Here is a 21,913-nt window from a genome sequence, read left to right on the forward strand (position 1 = left end):
CGGCCGACTCCTTCATGCTGCTAAGTCAGCAGAGTGGACTTCGGATTCTAAATTTGACTTCCAGTTGTAAACTGGGTCTCTCTTAAGGAGGTTTCAGTCACCCGTGAGCAAGTAAAGGAGCTTTTCCCCTTCAGATTAGGTTTTCATAGGAAGAGGGGTGGTTACATTAATGTAGGGATGCTAAAGAGACTGACACCCATCCCGTGGTAAATGAAGGGGCTACGCTGGGTGCGCCGTTACATCTGACTGGGCGAGAGTGGAAAGAGTTTTGCACAGGTCACTCAGGTAACGGGTCGTCTGCCAGGTCAGGGCTGTCTGAAGTGTCAGACCGGCGGCCAGTTCTCCATGTTAGTCAGTTAAAAGAGAGTTTGAAGATACTATCCAATTAGATGATGTATCTTTCTTGTTTCAAAAACAACAATCATCTATTATTTTGAAATGAACAGATAATTGTAATGACTAAAAACAGCACTTCTCATTGGCAGAGTACAAGGACTCATCTCCTGGCTTTGAGTACTTTTGGAAATTAATCTCACTTTTACAGCAAGATCCTGATCTTTGCCTAAATTGAAAGAAAAATTACAAAGCCACACAACCATCTATTAGAACAAAGAACAAAAGCAGTGATGTGCCCAAACACCGCACTTTTACGTAAAATATGGGTGCACGTGGAGGTTTGTGTGGGGAAAAGCCTGTCAGGCTGGGCTGTGCTTTTGGACTTCAGGTGAGAAAGGAGGAGTTGTTTCAGGAAGTAGAGCTTGCTGAATGGCGAACCTGCCTGTGGTTTATTCCCGTAGTGAGACGTTGGCACGTGCAGGCTGTGTTTTCACTGTGTCAGAAACTCTGGTTTAATGGAGTCTCTAGACTTGGGCTTGGGAATCTGAATGGGGGCAGGGTGACTGCCAGGTGTCAAGTCACATCGTTGAGTGCTTTTAACCAACATTCCATTCACCTGTCCCAAGGGTCCTGTGTCAGAGGTGTTCCCACCCCCGGTACAGTTGAGGAAGCTTAGGTTCCAAAAGGCGGAGTCTCTTGCACAAGGCCCAAAGCCGGTGCCTACCTGCCCGGGGGTCTGTGAACGCGACCCTGCTCCTCTGCTCTGCAGGGTCCCGGTGGGTCCCGGGCTGTCGGAGGTTTCATTTGTTTTCAGTTGGAGAAACACAGAGATCCCAGTCTGCTTACCGGACAGCATGAACCCCCAGTTTGTTTTTGAGAGAGTCACGAGCGCCATTCGGAGATGGTGCTGGGCGGCTTTCTCTTTGTCTTCATTGGAGTAGTGTCGGGGCAGGTTGTAGCCTTTACATGCATATGTGAATAATAGTGATTTTAACATCTAAAATCTCTTCCTTCATTTAAAGTTGTTTAGACTTTTATAAGTGCTATGCTTACGGTTGATATTTATCAAAATACATAATGTAGACTTTAAAATACTGTGCTCATGTCACTTCAACTAAAAATAGAATTTTAAAATACTTCTAGATGGATTAATTTGTGTAGGGGAAGAAACCTGTTGGCCTCCTTGCTGCTCGCTTGTCGCACAGCCCTGAGTTAGAGCAGCCGTAGAAAGGCAGAGGGTGGTAGAGGGGATATCTGACGGCCAGAAGAGCTGCCAGGCTTCGTGGTACAAGGATGTCACGGCGGGTGAGCCTGGACACCTGCGTCTCTTAGTGCCACTTGAGTGTTCTCTTAAACTTAATGAAGCCCAGGAGAGAGATGCGGTTGCTGGGTTTCTCTGGCTTGGATGTTAACCTTGGGGTGTTCAGGGTCTGTGCCTCAGCGTGACCTGTGTTCAGGAGGAGGTAACAGATCAGGGGGCTGGGCACTGTTCACCTTTCGTATTTTACAAAGTCATGTAGAGAACTGACATATTGTTGGAACTCCATTTCCTTCCAACACTCAAAAGTGGTCAGAGAACTGTTATTTAGACTAGGGTGCAAAGCTCGTGAGTGGGAGGGCAAAGCTGTTTTCATAATAACCCTCAGGCAGGACTCGCCTCCCTCACTTTCCTGCTGTCCCCGCGGCGTGGCGTGCGGCACTGCCATAGAAACGTTTGAGAATCCAGCTCTCTTCCAGTAAGCCAGGCATTACAGAGATTTGCACAAGTGTAAAGCGGTGCCACTCTACTCACTAATTTGTTTATTTTGGAAAATATACGTGCATTTCACAAAACTGTTGTTTATGTTGGCATGTTTATTACTGCAATTCTTGAATTAACAAATATTTTTAAAATTCTCAGTTTTATTGTAGTATGGTAAATGTCAACGACTGTTGTTTTTGTGGGTTATGTTTCTTCGGTTTCCTTAATTTCTGAGGGGGGAAAGGGCCGGCAGACCACCCAGCCTCTGCCGTTGAGGCCCCCGAGCTCCCGCCCAGGTTCCAGTGTGTGCATGCAGTCTTAATCTGGAGGCAAACTGTAAGAGTCTGTACTTTGAAAGATAAACTAATCTTGCTTATTACCAACAGCCAACACCCAATTTGATGTGGATAGTTGAATCAGCTTGGGAAATGTTTTTGTAAAGAACAAGTAAGTGACTTCATTATGTTACTAATCTAGGTGTGAGAGCAAAAGTTGGATTTTGTAAAAAGGCTAAACAAGAGCTGGGTGGTTTGGTTCATTCCCGCCACCTGCAGACAAAGCGAGAACAGGAAAGAAACAAGTAACTTCAGGTTTCGGTGTCACTGTTTGCGTCTGGCCTAGTCAGTACAGCTAAGCTGCTTTCCTTGTGTTCGTGAGCAAGGCTTTGTAAACGAACAAAGTCCCTCATGACTTTTGTTACACTTATGACTCACTGAGATCTCTCTGTTCCAGCTGAGAGGACACCTGGTCAGAAAGGTAGGACAGACACCCCAGCAAACCCCGGCTCCCCAGGAGCAGCAGAATCCCACTGAAGAACATACGATTGCCCGCAGGTCTCCAGGAGAGAATTCAGTGTGTTCTGGTCACCAGACACCAGGGTCTGGTGTCTCTGGATTCAGGGAGAAGCCTAAAGGCGGGGGGGCACTGGAGAAGTGGTTACTTTCCCCTGCAGAGACATGGATGCCTTTTGCTGGGAAAGAAGGTGGTTTTTAAAAGTGGTTTAAAATTCTTCCGTTAGAATAGCAAACCTATGAGAACCAACAGTTTGGGAAAACATATTTGCTAATGATACCTCAGACAAGGGCCTGATCTCCAAAATATATAAAGAACTCACACGACTCCACTCCAGGAAGACAAACAACCCAATTAAAAACTGGGCAAAGGACTTGAACAGACACTTCTCCAAGGAAGACATACAGAGGGCCCAGAGACATATGAAAAGATGCTCAGCATCACTAGCCATCAGAGAGATGCAAATTAAAACCACAATGAGGTACCATCTCACACCAGTCAGAGTGGCCAACATAAACAAATCCACAAACAAATGTTGGAGAGGATGCGGAGAAAAGGGAACCCTAGTGCACTGTTGGTGGGAATGCAGACTGGTGAGGCCACTGTGGAAAACAGTATGGATTTCCTCACAAAACTAAAACTGGAACTGCCCTTTGACCCAGCAATTCTGCTGCTGGGATTATACCCTAAGAACCCTGAAACAGCAATCCAAAGAACCTGTGCACCCCAATGTTCATAGCAGCACAATTTACAATAGCCAAGTACTGGAAGCAACCTAAGTGCCCATCAGCAAACGAGTGGATCCAAAAACTATGGTATATTTACACAATGGAATTCTACGCAGCAGAGAGAAAGAAGGAGCTTATACCCTCTGCAACAGCATGGATGGAACTGGAGAGCATTATGTTTAGTGCAACAAGCCAGACGGTGAGGGACAAATACCATATGATCTCACCTTTAACTGGAACATAATAAATAGAAAAAAAATAAAAAGAAAGGAAACAAAATATAACCAGAGACATTGAAGTTAAGGACAATCTAACAATGGACGGGGGGAGTGGGGAAGGGACAGTGAGGACAGGGGATTACAGGAACTACTATAAAGGACACATGGACAAAATCAAGGGGGAAGGTGGAGGTGGGGGAGGGAGGGGGGTTTGGCTGGGTTGGGGTGGAGGGATGGGGAGAAAAGGCACACAACTGTAATTGAATAACAATTAAAAAAAAAAAAAAGAATAGCAAACCTACAGATGATTTCCCATGGACAAAACCCGGTTCACTCCCTAGTGAGGTCTGGCGATCTCTTTTTGCCCCAAAGACTTCACAGGGTTTGAGTAAGTTTCTGATTTTCTAGGTCGTTGTTGGAACTCTAATTTCCCTACTACAGGAATGATGTTTCCATGCTAGCCTACAAAAATCCATGTTAATTGATGGAGCTTCTTTTAAGGAGTGAAGAGGTGAACAAATTTTCTCCCCCAAAACAGTTACAAAACTGGATGCACTTACTCATTTCAGGGCTCTGAAAATGGACCAAAAGCAAAACATCAATTTGAGAAGCATTTATTCCTAAAAAGCTGCTGACTTTTGAGTAAGAACAGTGGGAATCTGTGGTATTCTTGCCTGGGGCTACCCGCCTTATTCATTCCTTGGCCAAGCGATTCTGCTAGGGCAGGCCTGGCCACGAAAACGTGGCTGCAATGCCAGAGCCGACTGACTTACTCCGGAGTGGAGGCTGACCGAGAATGCCTGCAGCCTTCCTCCCCTGAGGATGCGCACCCTCTACTGAACGGAAAGCGCCTGGAATGAGAGCGCCGACATGGGCCTTCAGAAGATCTCTGCACAGTCCTGGCTGACTGGAGGCTGCGTCCTTGCCCTGGGGGGGAGGGTCTGGGGGTGGTGGTGCGGGGGACACTAAAAGCTGGGAAGACTTGAAAATTGCTGGACCCACGCATGGGCGCATCAGCAAAGGGCAGAAGACTTACTGGTTGAAGGTGTTTGAGCACAAGCTCTGACCAATCATCGGCTGGCCTCCGAGATGTGCAGACACAGCGTGACTCCTGGAGCATGTTTTAAGTGGAGGAATGGGGGAGGAGAGGGGCATCAGCCACTGGAAACTGTCTCTAAATGGACCCCCAAACTTCAGAGTAGCTTTTATAAATCTGTGCAAAGAATTTAAAGAAGATATGACCATGACTCAACGAATAGGGAATATATCAATAAAGAAATAGAAACTATTAAAATAGCCAAATGAAATTCCTAGAGTTGGAGAGTAAATAACCAAAGTGAAAAGTTTACTGAAGTGCTACATAGTGGTTTGTGATGGCTGAAGAAAGAGTCAGTAAACTTAAAGGTGGATCAATAGATATTAGCCAGTCTGTAGAAAGATGTGAAAATATCAAAGAAAAACAAACAGCCTCGGAGACCTGCGAAACATCAAGTGTACCAACGTGTGAGTAAGGAGAGCTCCAAAAGGAGAGCAGAGAGAGAAAGGGATAGAGAAGCGTTTGAAGAAATATTGATCTCCAAATCCAATTTCATCAATCCAAGTTCATCAAACCCCAAGTAGGATGAACAGATTTTCATGAAGACACATTGTGGCCACATTGTTGGAAGGCAAAGACAATGAGGACATTTTGAGAGCAGCAAGAGGAAAACAACTCATTACATACAGAGGAACAATACAGTTCTTACCCGAAACACTGGAGGCCAAAAGGAAGTGGAATGCTATATTCTAAATGCTGAAAGAAAAACATTTCAATCACAAGGTGTATATCCAGCAAAGTTATCTTTCAGAAATGCAGGTGAAATAAAGACATTCTCAGATGAACGAAGACTTGCCTTACAAGAAATTCTAAAGAAAGTCCTTTGGGTTAACAGGTGGTGTAACCGACGCCGACTCGAATCCACAGGAAGAAGCGAAGAGCTCTGAAAATGGAGACTGGGGGGTTAAATGTAAAAGAGGGCACACATACAGATTTCTTTAAAGGACATCAGGCTGCATAAAGCAGTAATTACAACGCCGTACGTTAGGGTTATAACACGCACAGATGCCATGTATATGGCAACAACACAAAGGACGAGGGAGAAAATGGAGCTGTATTGGATCCAACTTGCTATATTTCAGCAGAATAAGTCAGTATTAGTCTGAAATAGATTGTGACAAGGTAAGATACATGTTGTAATCGCTAGGACAGGCACTAAGAAAATAAAAATTATACAGTGGGAAAAATCAACAGGGGAATTTAAGAAGTACATTACCAAATGTTTGTTTTAACATAAAAGAAGGCAGCTAAGGAGGGACATAAAAGACCTGAGATATACTGTATTTTGCTGTGTATAATGCACACTTTTCCCCAAATTTTTGAGGGAAAAATAAGGATGCACATTACGCGTGGGTGTAATGATTACACGCCATGCTCTAGTAATGGGTACAGCAGTCCTGTGTGTGATGCACGCAAAAACGTGGGTGTGCGTTGTACACGGCGAAATACCGTGCCCACAACAAATAGGGAAAGGGCAGATGCGTATGCATCCAGCCTTATCAGATATTACCATTAAATGTCAATCAAAAGATTGTCAGACTGGATTAAAAAGGATGGAACCATAAGCTGCCTGTAAGAGACACTTTTTTTTTTAAAATGGTCTCACATTTATTAATGAACCAACCTACTACTAAAGGAAAAATATCAAGAGAAAAATAATCCAATTCCCAATAAAATGCCCAACTGTCCCGACAATGGTGGTCTTTTTTCAGTGACTTCAAGAGGCAGACAACATGAATAGAGCATAAACATGTGAGACATCTCTGATGTGTGATTCCTTATAGACCCAGTTTGGTTCGTCTCCAATGTCTCCTCTTGGAGTTGTAACTAATTTTATTACCAGTTTTCATCCGAATCCATTGGGGAATGGGCCGATTCTGCTTTTGTTTCTTGGCCAGGAACCTCTTGATCCTGAAAGTCTTGTGAGAAGACATGTCGAAGAATAACGAACCTCACAGATCACAATGGCAGAGAAAGAGCAAGAGACACTCTTTAAGACACAAATAGCTTGAATGTAAACAAGTGGAAAATACATTTTCCAACAGGAACCAAACAAGTGCTGGAGGAGCTGTGGAAGAAGGCTGCCAGAAGTAGTGAGCGAGTTTGGCAAAGGTGCAGGGCACCAGATCAGTATGTAAAAGTTAACTACACTTCTCTGAATGGCAAATATCTAAAAATGGCAGTGCAGAGACAGTTTTAGTCATGCTATCAAAAAGAAAATACCGAGGAATTAGCTGAATGAAAGAATTATAGTACGCTTGGGACCTGCAAGTTTTCATGGGTGAAAAAGACCCGTGAAGCGCCTGCCTTCCTGGAGTTCCTGTTCAGGTCGGGGGAGACAGGCGATAGGCAGGTGAACAAATACACAAACAAAGTTATTTGCAGAGCGATATGAAGGCAACAACACGGGGTGCTGTTTCCTGTGAGTTAAGAACTAACTGATGCCAGTGAGCCAGGCATTCACAGAGCCAGAGGGAGCGCACTTGAGGCAGATGGGGGAGCCTGTGCCGGGCTCCCAGGAGCAGGGGTTTTGTGTGTTCGGAGACCCGAGAGACGTCCAGGCTGGCCAGTGCCTGGTGAGCAAGGTTGCCAGTGGTGTAAGATGACTGGTGGTCAAAGGGGAAGGCTGGGCTTCACTGTGGTTTGAAGCGCAGTGGAAATCCCTCAGGGAATTTTAAGCAGGGGGGTGCATTTTGTTAAAATAATAGTCTGGCTTCTCTGTGTAGATGGGATTGCTAGCAGGTGAGTGTGGGGGCAGGGACACCAGCAGGAGAACACTGGGAAATCAGACAAGAGATGGTGCTAGCTTAAACTAGGAGGGACCAGTGGAAACAGGGTGGTGGACACTGGGTGTGCTTAGAGGTGGGGCTGGCGAAATTGGACAGCAGATGGTGTGGGCGTGGAGAAGAGGGAGGAGTCAGCTGTTCCTGGCCTGAGCAGCTGGGTGGATTTTGTTACTTCTGAGGTGGGGAAGGCTGGGGAGGAACAGTCTATTGGTCAAGAGTGCTTTTTTGGGCAAGTGAAGTTTGATACTGTTAGATGTTCATATGGCAAGGTCAAGTTGGCAGTCAGGCACAGCTGGCATTCAGTGCAAAAGCTTCAAGTCGTCACAGTCCACAGAATGAAATTAGCTAGGACAAGTCATTAGTAAAAGAGAGAAGACGACACAGGCTTAGTATCTAGCATAACTTTTTTCCCTATGACTCATGTAACTATGGTGGTGTAGAAGGGGGACCTCCCCCAAATGGAATTATCTCCTGGAGGGTGGACCCTGGTCGAACAGGCTTCCCCTGCTAGGTGACTCTTCTAGAAACCCATCTGTATCAGTGAACCAGCTGTCGTTACTGTGGGAGTTTGGCTTCAGTGAATTTTTTTGAAGACTTAGTGCGTTGGCTCATTTCGTGATGGGTGATTTACAAGCGCACCTGCCCACACCGTGCTGAGTGTTCAGTTTTTGACCAAAAATGGCAGGATCCCCGTGCTCCACCCTCCCTATTCACTCAATCTGGCCCTGAGCGACTCCCCCCCCACATAAAAAAAGTCCTCAAAGCTGTGAAACAAAAAACGGCAGAAGCACTAAAAGGCATCAAAATCAATGAGTTCAAAAACTGTTTCGAGCAGTGGAAAAAAAACACCTTGATAGGTGTATTGCATCACATGGAGAGGACTTGGAAGGTGACTGAAGTTTAAACATGTAAGAATAAATACACAATTTTTAATAGATAGATTTTGGGTTTTTGTGTTTCCCCCATGTGTTACTAGTCTTCCTATATTGAAGTGGCTTCAAACTTAGTGACTTAACAACAACTAGTATTTTTCACGGTTCTGTAGGTTGACTAGACTTGGTGGACACTTTTTGCTCAGGGTCTGGTGTGGTGGCTCTTACATGGTGGCTGGGACGGCTGCTTTGGAGTTTGAACGCTTACACCCAAGGTCATAGTCTTGTCCGGAGGTCTGTTGGTGTTGGCTCCACTGGCTGCGGAGCAGTCGGGATCCGGCACGGAGCACGCCCAGGCCGCCCCTCCATGTGGGGTGGGCCGCTCACACACGGGGGCTGGGCTCAGGGAGGGCCTGCCAAGGATGAGCGTTCCGAGAAACCTGGTGGGGAGCTGCAGGACTTCTTATGACCAAGCCTGGAAGTTTCAGGAACTTCTTTCCGTTGGCTTCTGTGGACGAGCCAGTCCGGCTTCAAGGGGAGGAGAGCTGCAGTACAGCTCTTGCTGTACAGAGCTGCATTGCCACAGGCAGGGCTGCTGTTGGGGGCAGCAGCCGTTGGAGACAGCCTGTCCTCTGGCCCCACAGTTGACACTCCCCCGACCTAAACGTGCACTCAGGTTTCTCCCAGGATCCCCACAACCTTTCCTCCCTGCGGCATCCAGCTCGAGACCTCTCCCATGCGGGCTAAGTTGGGTGTACTTGGAGTGAGGCCAGAGAACCAGCAAGCTGAAGGGGCAGGTTTTGGTCCCTCAGGTACCCAGGACCCGGTGGTGAGCAGAGATGGGGTAACTGTGGTCGACACACCTGTTAAAACGGGGGGGAAAGCAAGTCACTCCCTGGTCCAGACAGACGCCCGTTTCCGTTTCCTGGATTAGGTGCAGACCTCACTCCTGCACACGCGGCCCTCTGTGGCACACCCTGGGCTGGCTTTCCTTTTTCATAGGAAACGGCCGATATTGCAGCGGAATAGCTTTCCTCGCTGCTGCGGACCAGTGCATCGTTGGGGACCTAAAGGTCTCTTTTTATTTTGAACTCCCCCTTTCCGTCCACTTTCATGTAACTGCCTGAAAAACGATGTGGGCTTCCTGTGTATCCGGTTGTAAATGCGGAGCTTTAGACAGAAGCCGCACCCACAGATCTGTGTGGCAGTTCCTTTCCATTGTGCTCTGAAGTGCTGCGGGACGAGGCCCCCGGGGGTCTTACCAACCCCTCGTTGGCAGAGACGGTCTAAGGCATGCCCGTAAGATTCTTAGAAGGTCTTTTTTTGATCTGGGAGGTCCTATCAAGAGGTGCCCTTCAGCGTTTCTGAGGTGTCATCCAGGAGTACCCTTGACTTCATGCTCACCTTGTTTACATCAGGAATATTTTGCTGGCTGGGAAGACGTCCTGAGCCCTTTCTATTTTTTTGAAATACGGCTCAACACTCGAACACTTGTCTTTTTTAGTTCCTCTCTCTCCCCGTACTTTGTCATATGCACGTAAAAGAAACCAGTTGCACTTTATCCGGAATGTCTTCTGTTTTCCCCATCGGGGCAAGCAACGGGGCTACCCAGACTCTGCCAGTACAGGACACAGGCCGCCTTCTCTCTGGCCTGCAGGCAGTCTCCTCACTGCCCTTGGCATCGTCACCGACAGTGTCCCCCAAGCCAGTCCTGCTGCCGCCTGCCGCCCCGTCCCGAAGCCAGGGCTGCGGCTCCGGGTTTTGCTTAGGTGGTGCCCTGGTTTCACCAGCCTCTGTTCTGATTGTGTCTCCACACCAAACGTAGAGGGCTGAAACAAACGGGGGTGTCATTTTCCTTACAATTTTGTAGGTCAGGCGTTTGGGAGAGGTTCAGCTGGAAGACACCTCTCTCATGTGACATCAGCCTTTTCACTCATGGGTCTTAGGACTTGGCACTGCTTGGCGCCTCTCTGTGTGCCACTCCCGCATCCCTTCTCCTCTGGCTCATCCTCCGGAACCTCTGTGGGGGGGCCTCAGGATAGTCACACCTCCCTGACAACCAGCTCCCAGAAGGCAGGAAGTAGAAACCGCCAGGTGAACCATGGGCTGCGCCTGGGTGGGGCGACGTGTTGCTTCTGCTGCAGTCAGCTGGCCAGTGCGGTGTGGGTGGGAAAGCAGGCTTCCTGTCAGGGTGGGCCGGCGGGGGGGGGGGGGGGGGGTGCTCAGGTTGTGGGAGAGCACACGAACTGGGCCATGTTGCTGCTGCGTCTTGGGAAAGTGCAATCTGCCGTGTGGCTTTTAGAAAGTATTTTATGTTTGATTTGTCAATACTGCGTAAGTATGCATATATGCTATTTCATCAGATACAGCTTTCAGGAATATAGTAACTTTGTAAAACACCTGAATTAGGAAGCTTTCCTCATTTTCCTTTGCTCAGGAATGTTCAAATAGATCAGAATTACCTATTTGTGTAAAGTTTGAAAGAACTCTTTCATAAAATCACCTGAGCCCCGGCTGGTGTGGCTCAGTGGGTGGGGCAGCAGCCTGCAAACTACAGGGTCGCCAGTTCGGTTCCCAGTCGGGGCACATGCCTGGGTTGCAGGCCAGGTCCCTAGTGGGGGGGGGGGGATGCGGGAGGCAACCACACATTGATGTCTCTCTCCCTCTCTTTCTCCTTCCCTTCCCCTCTTTGAAAATAAATAAATATTTTAAAAAACAAAACACCTGAATTGCCTACATGGAATGTTTAAGATTTTACCCTAGGCAAATCCATTGGTTTTTTCCTATTCATTGCTTCATTCATACATATATGTGCGTATACACACACACACACACACGTGCATGTTCAGAAAGTTACTTCCTGCACCTGAGCACGTTTGAGCCGGTGCCCCAGCCTCAGCGCGCTTTTTCTTTGTGTTCTGCCAGCCGCTCTCCGAGCTCTCCAGAGAGCGTAGGTGGAGGAAGGGCGCCCCCTCCCCCACCGAGACTGCTAACTATTCAGGTGTTAATTCGCGTTGCAGCTTCACTCTCTGCAATGTTACACCCTCTAGACTCTGTTTCTGGGTCTGTGGTCCCTTCTGTCGATGTGTACACTCTTCTCCCGATGCTGTGCTTTTAATTACGGTAACTCTCTCCCAAGCACTAAGACTGAAAATCACTAAATTTTCATGCCTAAAAATGTGAGTAAATGCACACCAATCACACGAAGGGTGTATGCTCGTAGCCTATTGAGGACAGGTTTAGAAAATCCTAGTAAGAATTTGTTTCGTATATATTTCGTGTTAAATTTTGTTTTCTAGAGAGAAGGAAAAATAAACAGAACAAATCGCCACGCTCACAGTTTTGTGCTGCCTGTGAGTGTGACTCTCAGATTCAGAAGTCAGCGTGTGGCGGCCTCTCCGAAGGAAAAGGTGAATGCAGTCGATAATCGGGTGCATTTGCCATGGGAGATGGCGCAGAATTCAAGTAAACCGAAGCCGAAAGTAGTCAAGAGTTCTCACGGTTACTGAAGAAGGCTCTGCTGGAGCAGATCTAGTACTGTGACGTTGTGAACCATATCAAACAGTTAATCAATTACTTAAATGTGTTCTTTAACAAAATGAATCTTTATTTTCACTAATCTGGCTTATTTTTGTTTTCCAGATGTTGTTTTGTGTTTGCTTTGGGATACCTCATAGTGTGCCAAATTACTAGAGTCTATGTCTTTGATTATGGACAATATTCCGCTGATTTTTCAGGGTAAGATGAAACCTTCCATTTAGTAGCCTGTTTCTTTCTGTTTTAACATGTTGGTTAAAGGACAAAATACAGTTTCCTTTAGTAATTCGAATGAAAAGCTAGTACTAAACATTTTAGTTGAAAAGTCCTTTATGAATTTAGAAATTTTCTTCTTGTAAAATGGTCTTTTGTAGTGTTACATAAGTCACAAAAATAACCTATCCTTTTAAATTGCCTTAAAATATTCTATATACATAGCAATTGAATTTGTCACATGGCATTCTCATATTGATAGCATTCCCTAATTCTGATAGAAATGCCTGCCGTCACATGTCGCAGTGGCCAGTCGCCCCCCGGGAGCTGGCACCCTCACCGCCCATTCTTGCTCTCTTTAGCTGTCCACGTCCCTCTTGTGTGGCCACTCGACAGCTTCTGTATGAGACCTGGCCACCTGTTCTTGCCTCTTCGCACCCTTGGGGCTCTGTCTGGACCAGAGGCCCTTGGGCCAGTGCGTCAGGTGGACCTCCTGGAGGAGATCCCTGAGCACGGATTTGCTTCTTTGCATCTTACTCATGGAACGCTCCATATTCTTACGTCCAGTTCTCAGCCGGGTGGTGAAAATAACTCTGGCTTTGGTTCCTCTGAAGGGGATTTGGTCCCTCAGTGGCTCCCTCTGCCTGTAACAAAACTGACTGCATGCCTGTTGGGGGATAAGCGCAGCTGGAGCCGGTAAGAACTAGCTCGCCCCCTGCCGTGCGTGGCCACCAACTCGATGCCGCGTGCCGAAGGTGAAGATAAGCCTCTGTATTCCCTGTGGCAAGCCCACCGCTTTCTCTGTTCAACAAGATACAACAGACCTGCTTTTAAGTCAGTTCCGAGTTATCGGGACAGTATTAATAATGACCAGAAGACCCAATTTAAGGATGACTAAAGTGGAAAAAAAAAACCCAAACAAATCATGGCATCTCTGAAAAAAGATGTCCAACAGTAGAAATGGACCAAAGGTGTGTGATCTTAGAGAACAGCCACTGCTGTGAAATCAGATGAAACGCCCTTTTGTCCTTAATGAAAGTAAAGTGGATTTTACTCTCATTAAACAGGTGTTAAAAATAAGCTTGGATGAAAGGAGATTGCATTCAGAGGAACAAAAGCAAGCAAAAGCAAACTGAGTAAATAAACTGAAAGAACTAGGTAGTCCAATTGGCGGGGTGTTGGCTGGAACTGAGAACCCCCTGGAGCTCAGAAAAGGACACTGGGTGCCAGCGGTCCGGCTTAAAACTGGTAGGCGTTCCCAGAGAAAGTGGGCTGAGGGGCAGGGCCAGTAGATGTATTGGGCCACCACGAAGACCTCAGTGAACGTGAAGAAGTAACCGGGGGTCCCAGGTTGTCGCCATACCAGTGAAAGCGGAGACTGGCTGCGTGTACTCGAAAGAGTCCAGTCACTCGGGACATTTAGTGTTCCTGAGGTCAGTGGCTGTCCTGGTCGCCTCGGTGTTCCTGACACCTAGCACAGGGGGGCGTGAAATAAATACTTGCCGAGTCCACACTCGTCCTTCAGGAAAGAAGAAAGTAGAAAATTCAGTGAGAAGAGCCTGAGCAATGTGGGCAGAGCTGTCCTGTTGAGGGGTCAAGTCACAGCTTTGAGTACTTGCGTGACGGTGGGAATGAAATGAAGCATTTAGAATGAAAGGGAAACAAAAAGGGTGTTCTTGACGGGTGCTGTGCGTGCATGTTGATAATAGAAGCGTTAACAGCAGCACCTGTTCTAGCAATGTTGCCAAATCATGGCTCTTCCCACGGACTCGGGAGTCCCAGGACTGTGGGCGAGCAGTGCTGGCCAGCCAGTGCCTTCAGCCCCTTCCGCTCTGCGTTTCTCCAGTTCCTGTTTGGGGTTCCACGTAGTATTTCATTGAGAACTACGGTGCTGCTTATATCTTTAAACCAGGAGACCTAAAAGCGACTTAACCCGAGTGAGCCGAAATGTTTGATGATGATCTGTGTGAGTGCTGACCTGTGTTGCTCAGTGTCGGCCGGGCCCTCATAGCCCCTCCTTGAGCTTGACCTTGGCCATGAGCTCTTTCATTTCCCTTACCTGCTACTCCTGCTACTCTTGTTCCTCCCTCCCTAGCTAGTGGGGGAGAGGCTCCCTGCTATGAAAAAAATGACAGGACTTCACCGTCTTTACACAGCAAGTGTCTTTCTCACTGGTGCCACAGTCTCACTCACGGAAGCGGGGCCGTGCTCCACGGTCACGGAGGCAGCCGGGCTCCCTCCTTGTGGCTGCGCCTCCTCCACGGTCTGAGGGTCCCTCAACCAGGCTGCCGGGGCGCCAGGCAGAGAGTGTGCCCCTCACCACGTCAGCTCACGCTCTGGGCGGGGAGACTGGTCACAGGACTCCTCCACTAGAGGGTGGTTTACATTCAGAGCAAAATGCCTGTTTGGTTTTTTTTTTTTTAAACAGCTTTAATGACATGGGTTTAACTATTTTGCTGAAATTTAAAATTGTACTTAAAATCTTTAAAATTATACTTAAATATTCAGTATGTGGGAGAAAAATAACATAGCATTTTAAATATGGGCAGCCTGATATAAAACTCTTTAAGTTAATGTATAATTTTTATCGATTAGGAAAAAAACATTTGGCCATTACCAATGAACTGATAAGTATTAGAAATGCATTGGCTGAAGGGACCATCCTGGCAGAACTAAGGTGAAGGTCTCTCTCTCTCTCTCTCTCTCTCTCTCTCTCTCTCTCTCCCTCTCCCTCTCTCCCTCTCTCCCTCTCTCCCTCTCTCCCTCTCTCCCTCTCTCCCTCTCTCCCTCTCTCCCTCTCCCCCTCTCCCCCCCCCCTCCCTCTCCCCCTCTCCCCCCCCTCCCTCTCCCCCCTCTCCCCCCCCCCCTCTCTCTTTAATGGACACAGGAGAGAGAAGCAGCCACGTGGAGGCAGGCTGCCCCCTTACTGACATCTCTAGGCATTTAGGAACGGAGTGTGTTACCGCAGAGAGGATCCTAACTTGATCCTAGTTAGGGTGAATACAATAGCCATCCAAAGTGTCGGCTGCTGAAGAAGGTAGGATTGAATAAAATGACCCCCCCTTTGTGCTAAGGGGCCCTGTGCCCCAGAAACTGGATGCCCAGGGAGGGAAGCCAGGCTCTGGCTGAGGAGCCCTTTAAAGGCTCTGGGAGCACTTTACGTGCAGGGCAGCCTCAGCTGCATCAGGGATGGGAAAGGTATTGTGGTGGGGGAGGGGTAGGTTCGAGATACATTTTAGATGTTGAGTAGGTGAAGGGGGCCCTGTCAACAGAAGTTTATTTTTGCAGAAAGGTTGAAGTGCTGCTGAGGTGGTTAGATTTCAGAAGGTGGATATAAGAGAAGTATAAAGCAATTAAATATCTTTCCATTAGTAGCAATGATCCGTTAGAAAATGTAATAGAAATAAGATCCTAGTTACAAAAGCAATAAAAACTGAAATACATGTAGGAAGAAACTTCTGGGACCTCAGGCCAGGAACCTATAAACTTGACTGTGGGACTCAGAAGACCGCCCTGGGAGTGTCTTGTTTGCACAGGCAGAGTCGGTGTTGTGCAGGAGGTCATTCCTCTAAGTGAGCCTGCTGGCGTGAAGCAGTCCGGGTCAGGGCTCGGGGGGAGGTCGGGCGGAGCGGGATGCCCGAGCGCAGCACCTGCAGGGTGAGACACGCTGGTGTAAAGCCAGCGGCACGTGAGCCCGCTGGGGGTGGCAAGTAACAGACAGTGCGGGAGTGGGGGGGTGCGGGAGGGGGCCTTGGGGAACGCCCTCTGGGCTTTGGGACGCCAAACGCAAAGGCAGGTGCTTGCCTCCTGCGCAGACGGAGGCCAGAGCATAGTTTCTGGCATGAAGGTAACGAGCTCCGGCTGGAATACGTTGATTTTTGTGGTGCCAGAGGGGTGGCTTAAGGGATCCACCACAGAGGCACATGTGATGTAATTTTCCATTCAAGGCGAGGATGTATTTAGAGCTAACCAGAGATAGCATCAGACGCCCAGTGAAGATCTCATCCCCAGGTGCTGCTGAGTGTGCACTCGGCTACAATGCGCTGGGCCTGTGCTGTACCTTTGCTTGGTGCCTCGTGCCGTCAGCGGCGACAGTCCTGTCCGATGTGAAGGGGGCAGGCCACTGGGTGCACAGGCATGATTGCCACGTGCCTTCCTTACAGAAAGCCTTACTAGGCAGGAGCCGGAGCTCAGACAGCCCTGTGCTCTGTGCCGGGGCCCCAGGGGGCTCCTCGGCGCCCCTGCGTTGTCCTCCTCTCCCGTTGTGCCCGCCTCTGTGTTGTGAGTCGGGTGGATGTAAATTATTCAACTGCTGAGCCCTGACGTTCCGTTTATCCTGTTTCATCCCGTGGGAGTCTTCCAGCACCTTGGTCTGTCTTTGGGTAGAGGGAACACTCTGCTTAGCTGCGGCCAGTGTAGTTCAAGGTGCCCAGAGGAAACAGGCTTGGGTCTCTTCTACACTCTGCTCTGTCTGCTCTCCACTCCCCCCCGCCCTGAGCCTTTTCCCCGACGTCATGTCCACTCAGAGCAGTGTGGTGTAGCAATTTTTATCAGAGACACGCAGTGTTTTCTCCCTCAGGACTCTAGAAAGTGGACAGCTAGCTTTCAAAGCCGTGTGTAGGGCGCCCGCTGCCCAGCCTCCCCGCCCCTGCGCACCCTTCCTCTCCAGGCGCCCGAAGCTCACGGACACATCTGCGTCCACGTCTCCGTATCTTGGCCCGGGGCCATAGCTCCTGCTGGAGGCGTCCTCCCCTCGGCTCCTCTGCCTGAAGTGCCCTCTCGGCGCTCTGCACATTTCTTCAAATCGCTCATGTGGGTATTTCCACGAGTGGTTATTCACACTCCTGCTTATCTGCTATTTGGAGAGGAAGCTGCTTCTGAGACAGCACTCAGCCGAGGTGTTGTGACCGGTGGTGCCCTGGCTGGGCGGCAGGCCCACCGGCACTTGTTAAATGCAGGCTGGTTACACATCTGCTGTGTCTTAGGTGCTGTTCGGGTACCCACCGTATTGCTCTTCCATTTAGTCCCCATTCTATAGCTGCTTTGGGGAGGGAACGTGGAACAGCTTCCCAGTCTTCTGCAGATGGCGCGTAGCGGGGTCAGGATTTGAGGCGAGTTCTCTGGCACATGTTCAGCTCCTGCTCACCACATCTCCCCCAGCCGTCCAACGGGCATCTCACACCAAACACCCTAAAACTGCACCCCTGCTTTGCCGCCCCTGCTCCTGCGGCCTTCCCTCTGGGCGGCTGCTCCGTCCAGAGCCTTGGGACATCACACCCCACACCCTGCATCGAGTCCACTCGTCATCACCGGCCCCGTTGGCTCGACCTTCCAGGGGTGGCTAGACTGCCCTTGAGACCGCCCGGGCTGTCCCCGTGCCCTCCTGCCTGCCTGTCCCCACCCCGGCACCACACTGCTCTGCCGGAAACCCTCGCGTGCCCTCACAGGGCCCCATAAAAGCCTGCTCGATCTGACCGCCTGCTCCCTGTCCTCGTCTTTTCCTCCTGTTCTGCTCGCCTGCCAGTCACTTAGGCGTCCCTCCCACCCGCCGTTCACGCTCCTGCCTGAGGGCTCTGTGTTTGTTGTCCTCTCCTCCTGGAACATCCTCACCCCTGACCTTCACGTGGCTTGCTCTCTGACTTGCCTTCTCTGTTCACACGTCACCTTCTGAGCCAGGCTAATTCTCACCCATGCCCTGGCACGCCCACGCACCCTGCCGACTGCCTCATTCTGCTCCGCACTTAGCAGCATCTGACATCCGATATATTTACCTGTTAATTCACTTATTTTCTGTCTCTCACTAATGCTGTGAGAGCTCTGTCGTGCTCACAGCTGTGTCTGGTGCTCTATTGGCGCTTACCAAATGCTTGTGTTCTGAATGAGGGAGGAAAGTGAGTGAATGAGTGCGTGTGGCATGGAAGCAAGTGGCCTTGTCCGTGATCCCTTGGTGCGTGTGTGTTCGTGGCCTTTTCCGTGGTCTGTCACTGGGTGTGTGTTCGTGGCCTTTTCTGTGACCTCTCACTGTGTGTGTGTTAGTGGCCTTGCCCCTGATCTCTCACTGGGTGTGTGTCCGTGGCCTTGTCCGTGACCTTTCTCTCACGGGGTGTTCATTTGGCATCAGGTAAGTGGAGTGTATTTGGGTGCAGTGGGTTCTGTGGTTTGGGGACGGAAGTGGGCAATCGACAGCTACCTCAGTCATTACCTAATTTGTCCCCTGGTGGTGAGCTGGCCTTTAACCTCGCAGGCGCTGTTCTTGCTTTGCAGGTGAGTGTGCAGGTGTCAGAGTTTAGCGTGAGGTAATGGAACAGTGGGGAAAAGGGATTATTTTTAGAATTCATTCTCTAGTAATGTTTAACTGCAGCTGAGGTTTACTGTGTAATAGAACTTAAATCCTATTGTTCTCATTCTGTGTAGAAAAAATGAAGGCCTGTAAATGTATAACTTTTGCATCCTTTTTTTTTTTTTTTTGAAATTTCAAGAAGTCTGGAGTCTTGGTTTTTTATATCAGATAGGTGTTTTTTTTATGTTACCGGAAGCTGTTCCATCAGTTGAAGGATTTCCTGTGAACAGTGAGACCCCTGTTTCCCGCATGCCCAGCGGAGTGCCAGTGCCAGTGGCCGAGACACTGTCCTTCCACTTGATCTCCTGTCGTCACGTAGCGAGGACGGTGGCTCTGTCCGAGGCCCTGACCTCACTCGGAGGTGGCTCTGAAGCCACCTGCTTCCTCTCCCACCCCCAACTCCAGCCTCCCGTGGAGGGAACACAAGGTCTCTGATTCACAGAAACCGGTCTCCGACTTCCTAGCACCTGGGAGGTGACTCACTCGCGCCCGAGGCCTGGTGAGCCACAAAGTCCGCAGGGGGTCAGAATGTCAGTGCAGGTGTGCGGGGGTGATTGTGCGTGAGCTACAAAGTCCGCAGGGGGTCAGAATGTCAGCGCAGGTGTGCGGGGGTGATTGTGCGTGAGCTACAAAGTCCGCAGGGGGTCAGAATGTCAGCGCAGGTGTGCGGGGGTGATTGTGCGTGAGCTACAAAGTCCGCAGGGGGTCAGAATGTCAGTGCAGGTGTGCGGGGGTGATTGTGCGTGATTGTGTGGTCGCCCCGACGGGTACTGAAATGGGTCTTTGTGTACACAGTGCACTGTAAAGAAAATCCCTGCAGTTGGTCTTTGTTGCAGCGGAAATGTTTCCACTCAGAAGAGTGCTCTTCGCCCTCTAGTTTTGCTGTAACGGACTGAGGTTTGTCCTGCCCTCCCCATCCCTCCTCTGTCCCCTGGTCCCAACCTGTCTGTGATGGACTCGCCTGTGCAGTTCCCCCGCTGGCTTACTTTTCTGAGTGCTCACCCCTCTTTCTGTCCCTTGCCGAACTTCTCCTACAGTGCCTTTTTACTGCCATTCACAACGTGCTCCTCGTGGCCACTCGCTAGTGGCGGCGTCTCCTGGTGGTGTACGCTCATGCTCGCCGCCCCGGCCCCCCGACGGGCTGGGCCAGAGGCCACGCAGCTGCCACTCATGGAGCACCAAAGGCAGTGCTCAGGGCTAGGGATTGCCAGCCGAGGAGACACGGGGATGGCGAGGGGTGTCTGTGAGCCCGTCAGCGTGCGTTGAGCTGTGTGCGCGCCAGGTGCTGAAGGCACGGAGCTAAGCAGGGCGCTGTTCCTGCTGCTGAGTAACTCGTGACTTTTGCGGTGACCGGAAAGTAAACACACAGCTACAAAACAGGGTAAACGCTTTCCAACACAGATGAGAATGGACAGGAGAGACGGGGTGTAGTCGACGTACAGAAGGAGTAACAGATCTTGACACTTAGAAGACTCAGTTTATTTGGTATTTGAAACATTTATTTAGCACAGATCTCGTGCCAGGCTCTGTGCTGGGTGCTGGGGATTCAGCGGTGAGAAAGTGTGCTAGCTCCTCACGCCACGGGCTTCGGGAACAAGCCCTGTGGTCTGACGGATGACACAGCCCCAGACGTGGAAATCCTTGGAAGGACGCAGGCTGATGCGGACAAAGTGCAGGGCGCGTGCTCGTGGACGGAGAGCGTGTGTTCAGAGCGCCCCCACCGCTTTAGGGGCATCTCACACGGGGCGGGGCAGAGGCAGGCACACACGGTCGGCACCCGGAACAGGGGTTCCTTCTTGTGTTGTTTACTTGTTGCTGTATCATTTCCCATTCCAACGACTGTAAACCGGCCTTTGCCCCACCTAACAGGTAGTCAGGGCGTCACTAAGTTGATAACAGATTTAATAATTATTTTACCAGGTGTTACTATGTTTTAAGATGGCACGGACATTAGGATTTAGAACCCAAGGGCATTTTATCATTCATTGGTGAACTGAACAATGAAGAGAAGTAGGCAGAGTAAGAAAATTCTTTCCTCCCAGGGAAATGGGAAGCTTAGGGCATTTTGTAACCCTCAAAGGCACGTGAGGTTCCTTGCAAAGCTACCCCGTGCTGGGCGTGCAGAGCGCCCTGGCAGAGGGCCGGCTGAAGTGCGGTTTCCTGAGCAGGAGCCATGGGAACGGAGAGCCGCCCTGTGAGGGCCAGGGCCAGGGCCAGGGCCAGGGCCGGGGCTGCAGGGGTGACCACCTCTCTGCCTAGCGGCAGTGTCTGCGCCCAGGCTGTCCTGAGGCCTTGCCTGGAGAGGACGAGAAGTAAATTCCGGGCGGGTCTGCGCATCTGATGGCCAGTGGGGGGAACATTTCAAACAACCCTTGATGGGGTGGCGGACACTGAAAAGTCATCTGCTTCCTCTGTGTGGCTAGGGGTTAGTGGACCTTTGGTCCTGCCGGAAGCACGCACACTCAGAAAACACCCCTGGGTTCGGACAGGCGGTACGCCTGTGGCTGCTTGTGCTGTACAGGCTGAACACGTTAAAATGCCATCGCGCTGAACTGGCCCAACAACCGTGCTGTGGCCGGATGGCCAGTGTTAACCATCCCTGCCTCTGTAGCCTGGCCGGTCACGGCATTAGGTCAGTGGGTCAGTGGGGGCCGGAGAAGCACATGTCAAGTACCAAGTTTCAAGGACTTTGTGGCGTGGACCAAATGTCTCAGTGGGCGATTTGGACAGGATAAATGTCCTGCAAGGGCTTAAAGATGCTGGTTTTTGCTGCAGGTGGCAGTGGACACTGACTGGCCTGGTGCTCTGAGCTGTGGGGGCGAGCAGGGCCGACTGGCCGGCTGAGTTCTGTGCCTCCTCCCTGCCCAGCTGCCCTTTCCCACGGCACGTGCAGGGGTGGCCACGCACAAGCAGAGGGCTCACGCTCTCCCTGCACGCTGCCTTGAACTTCGAAAGACAGAGATTAAGGACTCAGGGCTCGTTGTGCTTCCGTGCTCATGTCTGTAAGCCCATGTAATGGTTAAAGGATAAAAATGTGTCCTGGTCGTTTTCTCCTGTGGATTTAAAATTATTTCCTTTCCAAGTTATCCATTCAGTTAGAGATAATAAAATATGGAAAAATAATGCTGATTACTTGTAACATGATTTTAAAGTCGTCTTTTCTCAGGGCGTGTCCTGGTTTGTGGGCTTCAGGGGCTGTGTGTGGGAGGAGGGGTGTCCTTAACAGGCCATGGCCCCCGGTGCCCAGCTCCTGG

The 21,913-nt window shown here is 49.8% G+C and overlaps 2 protein-coding genes across 6 annotated transcripts in view; one reads left to right on the forward strand and one right to left on the reverse strand.

Moving 5' to 3' along the window:
- MBOAT2 (membrane bound glycerophospholipid O-acyltransferase 2) overlaps window positions 1-21,913 on the forward strand; it is a 73,459-nt gene that overhangs the window by 34,051 nt on the left and 17,495 nt on the right. For 2 of the 5 annotated variants that reach the window (XM_053925289.2, XM_045189583.2), the window contains exon 4: window positions 12,212-12,307. The exons of 1 other annotated variant lie outside the window; for it this stretch is intronic. In XM_053925289.2, coding sequence (XP_053781264.1) covers window positions 12,212-12,307 — 96 coding nt within the window. Of the gene's footprint in view, window positions 1-11,868; window positions 11,980-12,211; window positions 12,308-15,335; window positions 15,357-21,913 lie in introns of those variants that run through there. 2 more of the 5 variants (XM_071221586.1, XM_045189586.2) reach the window with 2 other exon arrangements.
- On the reverse strand, window positions 6,562-6,894 carry LOC112297704 (large ribosomal subunit protein eL39). The gene has a single exon (XM_024552446.3). The coding sequence runs from the start codon at window positions 6,843-6,845 to the stop codon at window positions 6,690-6,692; it is 156 nt and encodes a 51-aa protein (XP_024408214.2). The 5' UTR covers window positions 6,846-6,894; the 3' UTR covers window positions 6,562-6,689.

The sequence above is a fragment of the Desmodus rotundus genome, chromosome 5 (genome assembly GCF_022682495.2).
Source record: "Desmodus rotundus isolate HL8 chromosome 5, HLdesRot8A.1, whole genome shotgun sequence".
NCBI lineage: Eukaryota > Metazoa > Chordata > Mammalia > Chiroptera > Phyllostomidae > Desmodus > Desmodus rotundus.

Coding starts and splice junctions, on each gene's coding strand:
- LOC112297704 (XM_024552446.3), bottom strand. CDS start 6,845: ATGTCTTCTCACAAGACTTTCAGGATCAAGAGGTTCCTGGCCAAGAAA.